The following is a 12,902-nucleotide window of genomic DNA, read 5'->3' as shown; positions in this document are numbered from 1 at the left end:
CGTCGCCTTTCCAGAGGCGATTACTGGGCAGGCTCAGTCTTTTGCCTCAGACGCTAGCTGTAGCTGGCAGTCAGTCGTACGTTCTCCTGTGTCTTCAGTGCCCGCCGCTGCCGTCGAGTTCGCGTCGGTTCTCCCGGGCTCTTCCGAGCTGCTCACTTCGCCGCACGCTCCGCCGCCGTCATCCGCCACCATGGTGAAGCTCGCAAAGGTGAGAGGCCCTGCGCGCGCGGACACGGGCGGCGAGGCCTGCTGCCTAAGGGGCGCGCGCGCGCCGCGGAGGGGAGGAGGGCCTGCGCGCAATCCCGGGAGCGTTCGAGGGCGCCATGCTGGGGGGAAGTCTCGCGCGACTAGCGGGAGGTCTCGCGGCGTTTGGCCTCTTGACTTGATGGTGAGAAGGGCCGAGGCGGGTTCCGGAAGGTGGCTGTGGGGTGCGCCGGGGGTCGCCGCGTGTGTGTGTCGCGCGCGGGACGGGGGGGGACTGAGATCGGCGGCGCCGAGCGTGGAGAAGGCGCCGGGCCCGCCGGTTGGAGATGGGACCAAACTCGTGCGACCGGCGCTCGCTGGGCCCCGCCTCCTGGCGCACGTGCTCCGGTGCGCGGCCCGCCACGTGGGTTTTGGCGCTCCGCGTGTGTCGCGCGTCTCGGGGTCGGGGTGTTCCGGTACACTGGTAAGGGGATCAGGAGGATTGACCTAGGTAGGGAACCTAGCCATCCCCGATCTGTCCGTGACGGGCCGACCAGCACGTGGTGGACTCCAGACGGAGCGCGTGGCCTGCTTGGTCCCCACACGTGGCCCACCTCCAGCGCGAGAAAGTCGGAAGTAGATCTCTTAAAGAGGTGCTCTTTCTAAAAAGGGACTTGGAAGATAACCCCTGCCCCAGCAAATAATGGAGAGGGCTATCCCTAAGTCGAATTCAGGCGAAGGTGCTAGAACATAAAAGGCAAGGACTAGTAGACCTTTAAAATGCGTTGGTAGTTAATGGTAGAGATTTCAGTTCTCTGAAAAGGAAAGAAATTATAGGTGGTTCTGAGCAAAATATGCCATGAAATTGTCGTGCATTGCCGAAAGGTCTGCTTGTGCACTTTAACAGTGGGCATTAAGAAAGAAGATAATGACAAAGCCCAAAATGGGGCAGAGGCATGATTTTGTGTCCACTTGTGTAGGCCGGCAAAACCCACGGTGAATCCAAGAAAATGGCTCCTCCCCCAAAGGAAGTGGAAGAAGATAGTGAGGATGAAGAAATGTCAGAAGATGAAGAAGATGACAGCAGTGGAGAAGAGGAGGTATACTGCTAATTGAAAAGTCATGTTAAATGCTTAAGATACGATGGACTGTGCTAGCGCCTTAATTCCAGCACACGGGAGGCAGAGGCAGGTGGATAAACTTAAGATGCAGCAATGAAACCGAAGGAACTGAATGTTTATCAGAAATACAGTATTGTAGTATGTAGTGAGTGACAAGTACTTTACTGCCATTGATAATCATTTGAGGGTTTAAATAGACAATATGGGAGGCATGTCCATTTCACTAGTCAGGTTTCATGTGCTGTAATAGATTTCCTAACAGATTTGTAGGGTTATTTTCCCTCCTTATTTGAAAGACAGAATTTATCCAACTTATTTTTCTTCATACTACGATCACATGGCTTCATGCATTTTTGGAAGGACATTATGACACAAAATTCCCATTTTTGTTTTGAATCAGGGTCGCCCCATGACCCTTGCAGTCTCAGATTCTACTGAATAAAGTCGTTAGCCACTGCATGGAGCCTATGACAGAAAATTTATTAAGAAACCCAGGCCTTTCATTTAGATAAGAATAAGGGTCTCCTCGTTCAGGTGGCACCATATTTATTATTCCTATGTGTATGGGTTTATTTTTTCTGTATTTTAAGAAACGAAACTGAACACTTTAGATGTGAGTGTAATCTTTGAATTCTTATCCAAGCAAGATTTATCATTGCCAGTATTCTATCATGAATGATTTAAAGACATGGTAATTTAATTAATCCATCATTCAGGAGGCAGAAGTAGGGATATTCTTGAATTTCAGCTAAATTGGGGCTATATAATCATGCTCAGATTTCTTTAGAAGTATACTAGTAATGAACTGTGGTTTGGGTGGAACTTTGTTTTTTTAAATGAAAGTAAAATATTTCTTTGTAACTCTAGTAGTTAGGCTGAGGTGTAGGGGTGGAATTAAAAGTTAGTCTTGTTTGTGAGGGTTTCTAAAAAACTTGGGTGTTTGTCTGATAAGCATCTGCAGCTATGAGCATAGAAAGCCATGTACCCTGACTCCAGGGTTTAAGATTTATTTTTCTGTTTATTGGTGTGTGTGTAATTGCACTAAGCATGCCTAGTGCCCTCAGCATAGAAGAATGCTCTTGGATTCCTGGAATTGGATTTAGAGCCATCATGTGGATGCTGAGAACTGACCTTGAGTCCCTCTACTAGAGTAACAAGTACTCTTAACTGCTATATCTGTAGTCATTTGATTCCGGGACTTAACACTAATGCCAGTGTCCTTGAACTCATAGTGGCAATATATTAACATTGGATATAGGAAAATGCTCATGATTTGTTTGCATTTAAGGTTGTCATCCCTCAGAAAAAAGGCAAGAAGGCTACAACTCCGGCAAAGAAGGTAGTTGTTTCACAGACAAAAAAGGTTGCAGTTCCCACACCAGCTAAGAAAGCTGCTGTTACCCCAGGTAAAAAGGCAGCAGCCACACCAGCCAAGAAGGCAGTTACACCAGCCAAAGCAGTTGCAACACCTGGCAAGAAGGGAACAACCACACAAGGAAAAGCATTGGTCGCAGCCTCTGGTAAAAAGGGAGCTGTCGCACCAGCCAAGGGTGCTAAGAATGGTAAGAATGCCAAGAAGGAAGAGAGTGATGAAGATGAAGAAGATGATGATGATGAAGACGACAGTGATGAGGATGATGAAGATGATGAGGAAGAGGATGAATTTGAACCACCAATAGTGAAAGGAGTGAAGCCAGCAAAAGTAGCTGCTGCTGCTGCTCCTGCCTCAGAGGATGAAGATGAGGAAGATGATGAGGAGGAAGATGATGATGATGATGATGAAGATGGTAAGTAGATTTCGGGTTGCAGGATACTTAAGACCTAGGAGGTTTTGCTAACAATATAGTGTGTACTTTCACTTTATAGTTAGATTAGAAAGTCACATTTTTTGCTCATAGTTCTCATAACTGTGCATGTTGTCAGGATTTCGTTTCCTTTCTAAGACTCTTTTAAGGTGTGAAGGATTCACGTTACCAAAATTGGCAGCAAATGCCTGTCTTTGCTGAGCCATCTTTCTTTTAGACTCTGAGGAAGAAGCTATGGAGATCACACCTGCTAAAGGAAAGAAAGCTCCTGCAAAAGTTGTTCCTGTGAAAACCAAGGCTGTGGCTGAAGAAGAGGACGATGAGGATGATGAAGATGATGAGGATGATGATGAAGAGGAGGAAGAAGATGAAGAAGAGGAGGATGAAGATGAAGAAGAGGAGGAAGGTAATCAAATTAAGTTCTAAATTGGACTTACCTCATTAATATTTAATGGAAGTGTTTGAGATGTCTGTTTACTCATGATTGACACTAAAAATCTTATCCAGAGCCTGTTAAAGTAGCGCCTGGAAAAAGGAAGAAGGAAATGACCAAGCAGAAAGAAGTCCCCGAAGCCAAGAAACAGAAAGTGGTGGAAGGTAACCTGCAAAATTGGGGAGCGTGAGAGGAGATAAAAGCAGCAATAGCACAAGTGATGAATGACAAAGGGACTTAATACTGAAACCTGGTGTTGAGATTCAATATGCTGATGTGCTCCATAGAAATTTTATGCTGAAGTTTATGTGTAGTGATCTTATAAGTGAACAAAGTTTTTTCTGTGTAGGCTCAGAATCAACAACACCTTATAATCTCTTCATTGGAAACCTTAATCCAAACAAGTCTGTTGCAGAATTAAAAGATGCCATCAGTGAACTTTTTGCTAAAAATGATCTTGCTGTTGTGGATGTCAGAACTGGTACAAATAGGTAAGCTTTTTATTGTATGTGTGGATTACTAGTAGATACTGTTAAACATGAAGATGTATTATTTTAATGAAGATTAGCCATTAAAGAACTAAATCATCAAATCATAGAACCCACAGATTTAAAGTTTCAGTATTTGACTTCTTGTTATGTCAGGTAACAGCAAGTTTAAAAATTGGCATTTTGAACCTTTATGGTCATACTGAATGCTTTTAGAGCAGGTTCCTTTTCCAGCTAGTACTATCAGTTAACAGTGCAGTAAATGAAGACATCTGGGTCTGCTGTCATCTTGGTACATAGACTTGATTCTGTGGGAAATGAAGATGATCTAGATCACTCTCATGCCTGTAATTTTGTCCTTTTCATCTTTAAGGAAATTTGGCTATGTGGACTTTGAGTCTGCTGAAGACCAAGAAAAAGCCTTGGAACTCACTGGTTTAAAAGTGTTTGGCAATGAAATTAAACTAGAAAAACCAAAAGGAAGAGATAGTAAGAAAGGTATGTAAAAGAAAAGGGTCTAGTAGGTAGGCTTTGCCCATTCTCCCTTAAACCCATAAGATTGACAATAGGTGTGAGGTTTTTGGTTCATGGTGAGAAGGCTGACAAGACCAGTTCTTGGGGTGTGTCGCTGTCTTCGACTGCTAAAATTTATGAATTCCAAAGGGTTTTCTGAGTCTTACCTGTGTGGCACTGACAATTCTGAGGCTCACTAGGTAAACAAGGCTGGTATTAATAGTAGTGTGTTACACTCAGCAGGGATTGTCTTAGGAAATTAGAATGAATAACTATTAAGTAAAAGTGCTTACTGTGAAGCTTGATGACCTGATTTTGTTCCTCCCTAGAAGCACAAAGTAGGAGAGAAACACCAGAGTTGTCCTGAACATGTGTGCTTCGTGTTGTGATCTCAGCTTGCATCATGTTTAAACAATAAAAAGAACTATAAGTGACCTATCTCTTAGAATGAATTCATGATACACAAAGGATTTCATACTTTAGAATTAGGATTTTGAAGTGTTTGTTTTCTCTTTAGTTAACAGTTCTAGAAACTGAACTTAGGCCCTCTGCATGCTAGGCAAGCACTCATTAACCCTGTGGTACATAATATATCCTCACTCCCCTTTCAAACATTTGGGAAGGTGGCTAGGAACTCATTTTGTAGTTTATACAGGTCATGAACTTACTGCAGAAAGACACATGTCACTGTTGTAGTCCATATTTGTGATGAGATATCTTGGGGATGGAACCTTAAAATATACATAACCACCAGGAAACTATATACAATGTTTTTAGTGAGCTTGCATTTTGACATACTAATAACAGCTCAGATATTGTTGTCTATTTTGGTTAATGTGATTGCTCAAAAAGTATTTAAATTTGTACTTTCAGGTCTTTCAGTCATGGAATTTGGTTTTTCGTTAGCAATGAGATTAGTAAATGTTCTTAAATTATATCAGAATCCTAAATTTGTGCCTTTGCTTTTTTACTGTATTTGTACATGTTAAATGGGTTGGGTGGGATGTTCCCCCCACCTGCAAGTTTGTATATATGTAGACGACATGTGTGCCTAGTGTATGAGTGTTAAGGATTGAACATGGCTCCTCTTTGTGCAAAGTACTCTTAACCATCTCTCCGACCCTTATTTCTTTATTCTTAGTATAGAACTTTGTCCTTTATAGAAGCTTTTTGTTTTATTCTCTAGTGACTTGTTAAATGATGTACTTGGATTTTTTTTTTAAATTCTAGTTCGAGCTGCAAGAACACTTATAGCAAAAAACCTTTCATTCAACATCACTGAGGATGAATTAAAAGAAGCATTTGAAGATGCTGTGGAGATCAGAATGGTTACCCAGGATGGGAGGTGTAAAGGGTATGTTTGTATCTAAACGATAAACATTTATTCACCAATAGGTGTTTGAGTTGGTAGTTTAATGTCCCTCCCGTTATTATGTATGCAGTGTTCTGCCCAAATGCCAGAAGAGGGCTCCAAATGTCATTACAGGTGGTTGTGAGATACCATATGTTTGCTGAAAGTTGAACTTAGAACCTCTGGAAGAATAGCCAGTGCTCTTAACCACTGAGCCATCTCTCCAGCTCTACATCTGGGCTGCATCCAAAACAGGGCTGCATGCAGTTCATGTTGATCTCAGACTTAATTTGTAGCCAGGTTCTCTAGCCTCCACCACCTAAGGTGCTGAGTTCAGGAGTGTGGCATCAAGACCAGCTGATTGCTTTAGAAGCTATGATCGCTGTTACATGCTGGCCTTACATCCAAATCAGTATCTGTTGCCTCAGGCTCCTGGTACCATCAGACTAACCTTCCATATTTTATGAGAAGAATGTGGTTCTGGACAGTTAAACATAGTATGGTTTTTTGATCTTAGAGCTGTTGGTACTGTTTATCAAAATTGTAGGATTGCTTACATTGAATTTAAGTCTGAAGCTGATGCACAGAAAAACCTTGAAGAGAAGCAGGGGACAGAAATTGATGGGCGGTCTGTGTCACTCTACTACACTGGGGAGAAAGGACAACAAAGGCAAGAAAGAACTGGAAAGAATAGTACTTGGAGTGGTAAGTTCATGGGGATAGAAGTCATTTGTTTTCATACTTCAAGTTCTTTATGATTAGCTAGAATTAATTCATCTTTTGTTCATAATGCTTAGTATTCATGAATGAGCGATATTTTAAATTACAATTTAATTTCAGAGAAGGCAATTACTGCTTTCCTTGTTAGGTGTGTCTTATGATTTAAACCATATTTTACAAATAATACTCTAGGATAGCATCATTTCAGTCATATATAGTTAGACTGAAAATAAAAGGAGCAAGCAAGGAAGGCATAACTGTGTGATGCTCAGTCTTTGGAGTCAAGTGTGGTGATTCTTAGGATTATATGATATAGGGCCTATGGCTGAAGTACCATTGTTTTCATTTAACATTCTTTTGTGGGGTAGTTTGAAACAAGCTTGCTATGTAGCCCGCCGTGGCCTACTTGTCTGAGCGCTTTAATTTATACAGACTTAATTTAACGTGCCTTGTTAATAACGACATCTTTGTACTTGCAGGTGAATCAAAAACTTTGGTTTTAAGTAACCTTTCCTACAGTGCAACAGAAGAAACTCTTCAGGAGGTATTTGAGAAAGCAACTTTTATCAAAGTGCCCCAGAACCAACAAGGCAAATCTAAAGGGTAAAATAATTATTTTTATGTTGCTAGATGTGAGCCAGACATATTCTTTACACAGCTAATAAGGGTAAACCTACAACACTGTCCTGTTAGCTAAAAAACCAAGACCTTTTTACCTACCTATACAGGTGACAGTAAATGTTGATAGTAATAGTATTGGTGCTGGTGCCATGTGTTTGTAAGCTTTTTTCTGAGTATAGACTTTTTCGATTCTCAGGTATGCATTTATAGAATTTGCTTCATTTGAAGATGCTAAAGAAGCTTTAAGCTCCTGTAATAAAATGGAAATCGAGGGCAGAACAATCAGGCTGGAGTTACAAGGACCCAGGGGATCAGCTAATGCAAGAAGTCGTAAGTCCTCTTGGCATGATGTAGCTGGGTTTGGGTGGCAGTTTTTTGAGCTAATGTGGGACTGGTTGCTTTAAGTTGCTGCTTGAGTAAATGACAACTGGATATGATGACTGATTACCTGAGAAATAATTGATGAAATCTCAAGAAAATTCCTCTAGATAGTCAAGTTCTGATCCAGCTGTGTCATGTCAGCTCAAAGCAGCAACTTGTGGATTTGATTGCCCTCTGGATTCTCTTGAGGTTGATCTGTCAAATCCAGTGTAGTCTCTCTACCTTTACTTGGAATTAATTGCTTTTTTCTGATTAAAAACAAGTGTTGTATACATTTTACATACAAAGTCACTGTCATTAACAATGTACTTCAACTGGATGTGGTAGTTTGACTTTAAATCCTAGCAGTCAAGGCAGGATGAATGGATCAGAGTTCTAGACCAGCAAAGACTACATAGTGAAACCCTGTAAAACAAACAAACATCATTTTTCTCTTCCAGAGCCATCCAAAACGCTATTTGTCAAAGGTCTTTCTGAAGATACCACTGAGGAGACCTTAAAAGAATCATTTGAGGGCTCTGTGCGTGCAAGAATCGTCACAGATCGGGAAACAGGTTCCTCTAAAGGGTAGGACATAGCTGCATTTCTTTATTCTTCATGGACAGCTTGGCTCTTCAGTGTCTTCTCATTGAGCTCCTTTCTGTCTACTGGTGGCAGATTATGGATTCGCAAGAGAAGAAGAGAGAATTCACAGAACTAGCTCTTAGCTTCTGTTTTTACAGAGGTATATTTGGCTATTGTGTGAGACATTCTGAGATCTAAATTCAGACCAATCAGAATTTAATCACATTTATGTCTTGACCTCCTGTAAAAGTGCTTTTTGTATAATTACTATGTGTGAATGACTTGGTTCTGGTATGTATGAATGTGCATATTTTAAAATGTCTGGTTTTTATTCTGTTTTAGGTTCGGTTTTGTAGATTTCAACAGTGAGGAAGATGCCAAAGCTGCCAAGGAGGCCATGGAAGATGGAGAAATTGATGGAAACAAAGTTACTTTGGACTGGGCCAAACCTAAGGGTGAGGGTGGCTTTGGTGGCCGAGGAGGAGGCAGAGGAGGTTTTGGAGGCCGAGGTGGTGGCAGAGGAGGAAGAGGCGGATTTGGCGGCAGAGGCCGGGGCGGCTTTGGAGGTAGGTTGGACCTCTGGTTTCTAACTTTGTGTCCTAACCATTCTTGTGGGAAGGTCAATTCCAAGTATTATGCATTCTTCATGATGTTTTGCCTTCCTATAGGTCGAGGAGGCTTCCGAGGTGGTAGAGGAGGAGGAGGAGGGGGAGACTTCAAGCCACAAGGAAAGAAGACGAAGTTTGAATAATTCCTTCCATCCCAGTCTTTCCCAATTCATTTTAAAGAAAGGACTCTGGGGTTTTACACTGCTACCTGTTAAAAATGACAGAGCCTTTTAAGGACATTTCCAGGGGTTTTTTTTCCTACAGTCTTTTTTTTTTCTTTTTTGTGTTGGGGGTTGTAAAAGAATGTTTATCATGGTTTTATTTTTATTTTTTTTTTTTTGCTTCAGTGACTTTAGGACAAATTAAAAGTCCTAAACTCTGGTGCCAGATTTGTACTTCCTAAAGATTCCTCTTGGAATGATACTTAAGAGCTCAGCAAGACCAACTTTGCTATTCAAGATTCCGACTAGTGGGGATTTGAGAACACAACATCTTGAAACATTTGAGATGTTTCAAGAATCCCAGTAGAAGATTGGGAAATCTTCCAATCTTTCCACAAAAAGTGGAAATTAGTTTGAGGGGAGGAGGCACAGCAGTTTCTGAACTGGAAGGTTTGTTGAAGATGCTGCATTTGCACCTCAGATGGTGGGTGTACTGGACAATTGGTTGGTTGAGAGACACATGGATCATTGCTGAAATGGCAGTAAAGTAAAGCCATACAAGACATTGTGTGGTATATAATTTTAATCACAGTTTTTGAGTTCCAGGTTAGGCAGGACTAAAACTCCTGTTCAAAACAAAAAAAGAAAATACCAAGTCTTACAGAACCCTTGGAAAACCACAAGGTTGTAAGTGACAACTGGATAGATCCTGTAGAGAGAACCTGACCGGAAGTTTGTGTAGCTAAAGGGAAGGTCCTCCCTCCAATATATTTAGAAGTACAGTGACCCTTGGCCTGTGTGTTTAAAATGGGATGTACAACTTTTCACAGTGGTAGTGGTCTATCATCCTGCTTTTAATACCCTGCACCCACCATTGGCTTTTAAAAAGATCAGGCAGAGCTACCTGTCTTGAACAAACCCAAAGGCCCTCTGTAGGACCTTTTTCTTATGCCATTGTGTTAAAATCTAGGCGTGGTGGTGGTAGTGGTACACGCCTTTAATTCTACAATGGCATAGGAAAAGGGCTCTCTTAAAGACAGGAACCTGCTCTCGTTTGCAGTCCTAGAGAAACCAAAACCATTGCTCATAAGTGTTGAGCAAGAGATGGAACACTACGGAATACCCACCGTATATGTTTAAATACAGCGCACTATTTAGTTGCTACCAGTGGGAATTTGGTTTTTCAAGAAAGGTTTCTAGCTTTGAAGTGTGTCCTTGAACTCAGATTTGTCTGCCTCTGGCTGGGATTAAGGCTATGTGCCACCAGCAGCTCAACTAGTTTTGTTTCCTCTGGGAGGCAGTAGGAATGTGATAAATCTCCAAGGTTACCATCTTAGTTTTGGGGTTTTTTTTGTTGTTGTTGTTTTGTTTCGTTGGTTTTTTTTTTTTTTTTTTTTGAGACTGGTCTCTGCAGCCCCTACACATTGAGGAGCTCACTAGGCCAGGCTGGGATTAAAAGCATGTGTCACCTTGCCCAACTGTGAGATATTTTCTTGTCAAAAGGATGAGTCAGGTGGTGATGACATGTAACAAATCCCAATACCCCAAAAGTGATAGACAAAGTAACCTGATGCTGTCATTAGCTTTTCCCCCATCTTTTTCTTTGAACATTAATTTTGATCTGTTTTCTAGTTTACTGGTTGAAGTTTTTGAGACAGGGTTTCTTTGTAGCATTGGGAGCCTGTCCTGAACTAGCTCTTGTAGACCCAGACTGGCCTCAAACTGGAGATCCGCTGGACTCTTGGCCTCGCAAGTGCTGGGATTAAAAGTGTGCATCGCCAACACCCAGCTTATTTTCTTTTAATTTTTTTTTTAAAAAAACATGGGTTTTATGCGTATTGGTTTTTTTCCTGTGTGTTTCATTATGTGCATACGATGCCACTGGAGGCCAGAAGAGGGTGGATCCCCCAGTATTGGAGTCATAGATGAGCTATCATATGGGTGCTGGGAGTCAAACTTGAATTCCCTGGAGTATTGTTCTTTTCTAGGTTTTTAATCGTTCCCAGTTCACAAAGCCCCCATATTTGCCATTCAATATTTTCATCTTTTCATGAAAATTTCTGAAACAGCTACAGTGATCAAAATCCTTACTTGTAATATTTTAAATTTATCTTGGTGTTTGGGCTGCATATATGTCTGAGGGAGTCAGATCCATTGAGTTGCAGACAGTTGTGAGCTGCCATGCGGGTGTTGAGAATTGAACCCAGCACTCACATGGCATCGGTCTGGAAGAGTAACTGGTGTTCTTACCATGAGTTGTGACTGAGCACTTATTTCAGACTATGAACCATTGTTTTTTGTATTGTATGACTAAACTATACTCTGATACTATAGAGGCCATCTTGGTTATGCTGGGGCTTAGAATTATAAGTATTTAATACATATCCACAAGGGAAGCCATGGGAAAGCAAACCTAATAGGTTTTCTAGATCTGGTTTTTTTTCCTTCTCCAGGAAAAATAATTTGTTGCTGACAGTTTGAGGAAACACTTTAGACTTGTTGAAATATAGAAACTCCTGCAATTTCCCCATCAAGGTTTATGGATACAGCAGTGAGACTGTCAGATAAGATTGGTAACATCAGTGGTGTCAGAAATCTTGAAGGCAGGAAGCACTTTGTGAAAAGCACAGAAGGACTGGACACGTAGCTATTAATAAGGGCATAGGTGAAATCCTCTGTCAGACAACATTGAGAACTAACTTTTAAGCACAGATGGCACTGCTTTCCAAGGGAAATTTTGTTGGATAAGTTTTTACTGTTTCCCAGACACCCGTGGCTTTTGTAGATTGGGAAGAGGCTGTAAAGGCAGCCTTTCTTCAGAGTGGGAAGTCTGGGCATCAGCAAAAGCAGGGTCGGCTGTCAGTAGAAAAGTACAGCTCAGTTGGTAGAATGCTTTCCTGATGTCCACAAGATAAAGCTGGGTTCCATTGCCAAAACGACAATGAAAGTGTGATGGTATCCATATATGTGTGTGTGTGTATGCACATGCGCCCAGCCCTCAGGTGTGGAGGCAGGAGGATGCAAGCTCCAAGTTAGTGCCTCTCAGTTCGAGGACAGCAAGGGCTACACAGAAACCCTGTCAGGAAAAAAACTAAAATTTTAAAAAGATGGCCAGGTGGTGGTAGTGCATGCCTTTAATCTTAGCCAATCTGGTCTACAAGAGTGAGTTCCAGGACAGGCTCCAGAGCTACAGAAAACCCTGTCTTGAAAAACCAGTAAGTACACACTGGTACAGCAACACTGTACAGCAAACCAAGGGATTCAGAATGCATCTTGTGGGCAAAGGTTGCCTTTTTATTCTGTCCCTGCCTCCGAGGCACTGCAATTACAGGTGTACATCACTATCTGACCTCCCAAGTCTAAGGCTACCATTGAACTCTATCTGCAGGCCTCTAATTTTTTGGACTGAGCTTTTCTTGTATAACACTCCCTTGCAAACTAGGAATGATAATGCAAGCCTATGATCTTAACACTTGGGAGGCTGAGGCAGGCAAGCTTGGGCTACAAACTGAGACCCTTCTTGAAAACAGAATGAGATGGCTCAGTGGAAATGCTTACTGCTCGTGATAAACAATTTGAAGGGAGCCTCTGGTAGAAAAGAACCAACTCCCAAAACTACTCTGACCTCCACTTAAATGCGCTCATCCCACATCACACAAATTGAATTTAAAACACAAATACGCTTGCTTTTATGAATTTATTTTGCTGCTCTGGCCTGGAACTAGACCAGGGTGGCCTTGAACCTGCAACAGATGCTCCTGGGATTTCAGACGTTTTACCATGCCTGGCTCAATAGACGTGTATCTTCAAATGTATTTCTGAGAGTCATGTTTTCAGTCTTGCTGCCTTCATTTTAACAGCCACAAACATTTCTTTCAGCAAAGGAAACACCATGGGTCTTGTGTCCTATTGTGTTTGTGACTGGAAGATAAACTAAATAGGAGGTAATCACA

The 12,902-nt window shown here is 41.8% G+C and overlaps 1 protein-coding gene and 3 non-coding genes across 4 annotated transcripts; all 4 read left to right on the top strand.

Moving 5' to 3' along the window:
• The first annotated feature begins 32 nt into the window (after nt 1-32).
• On the top strand, nt 33-9,512 carry Nucleolin (nucleolin multifunctional protein). The gene is made up of 14 exons (XM_048428881.3): nt 33-208; nt 1,164-1,283; nt 2,593-3,091; nt 3,327-3,515; nt 3,617-3,706; nt 3,892-4,033; nt 4,404-4,528; nt 5,774-5,897; nt 6,442-6,599; nt 7,094-7,217; nt 7,432-7,565; nt 8,057-8,183; nt 8,523-8,746; nt 8,849-9,512. Exons 1-14 carry the CDS (start codon nt 191-193, stop codon nt 8,929-8,931), a joined length of 2,157 nt encoding a protein of 718 aa, XP_048284838.3. The 5' UTR covers nt 33-190; the 3' UTR covers nt 8,932-9,512.
• Nucleotides 3,753-3,822, top strand: LOC125396907 (small nucleolar RNA SNORD82). The gene has a single exon (XR_007230935.1). It is a non-coding gene; the product is annotated as a small nucleolar RNA SNORD82 (small nucleolar RNA).
• On the top strand, nt 7,664-7,743 carry LOC125396909 (small nucleolar RNA SNORD20). Its single transcript, XR_007230936.1, has one exon. It is a non-coding gene; the product is annotated as a small nucleolar RNA SNORD20 (small nucleolar RNA).
• Nucleotides 8,236-8,368, top strand: LOC125396915 (small nucleolar RNA SNORA75). Its single transcript, XR_007230942.1, has one exon. It is a non-coding gene; the product is annotated as a small nucleolar RNA SNORA75 (small nucleolar RNA).
• Nucleotides 9,513-12,902: the final 3,390 nt, after the last annotated feature.

This window comes from Myodes glareolus, chromosome 1 (genome assembly GCF_982192425.1).
Source record: "Myodes glareolus chromosome 1, mMyoGla1.1, whole genome shotgun sequence".
NCBI lineage: Eukaryota > Metazoa > Chordata > Mammalia > Rodentia > Cricetidae > Myodes > Myodes glareolus.
This window is presented reverse-complemented; position numbering and strand designations above follow the sequence as displayed.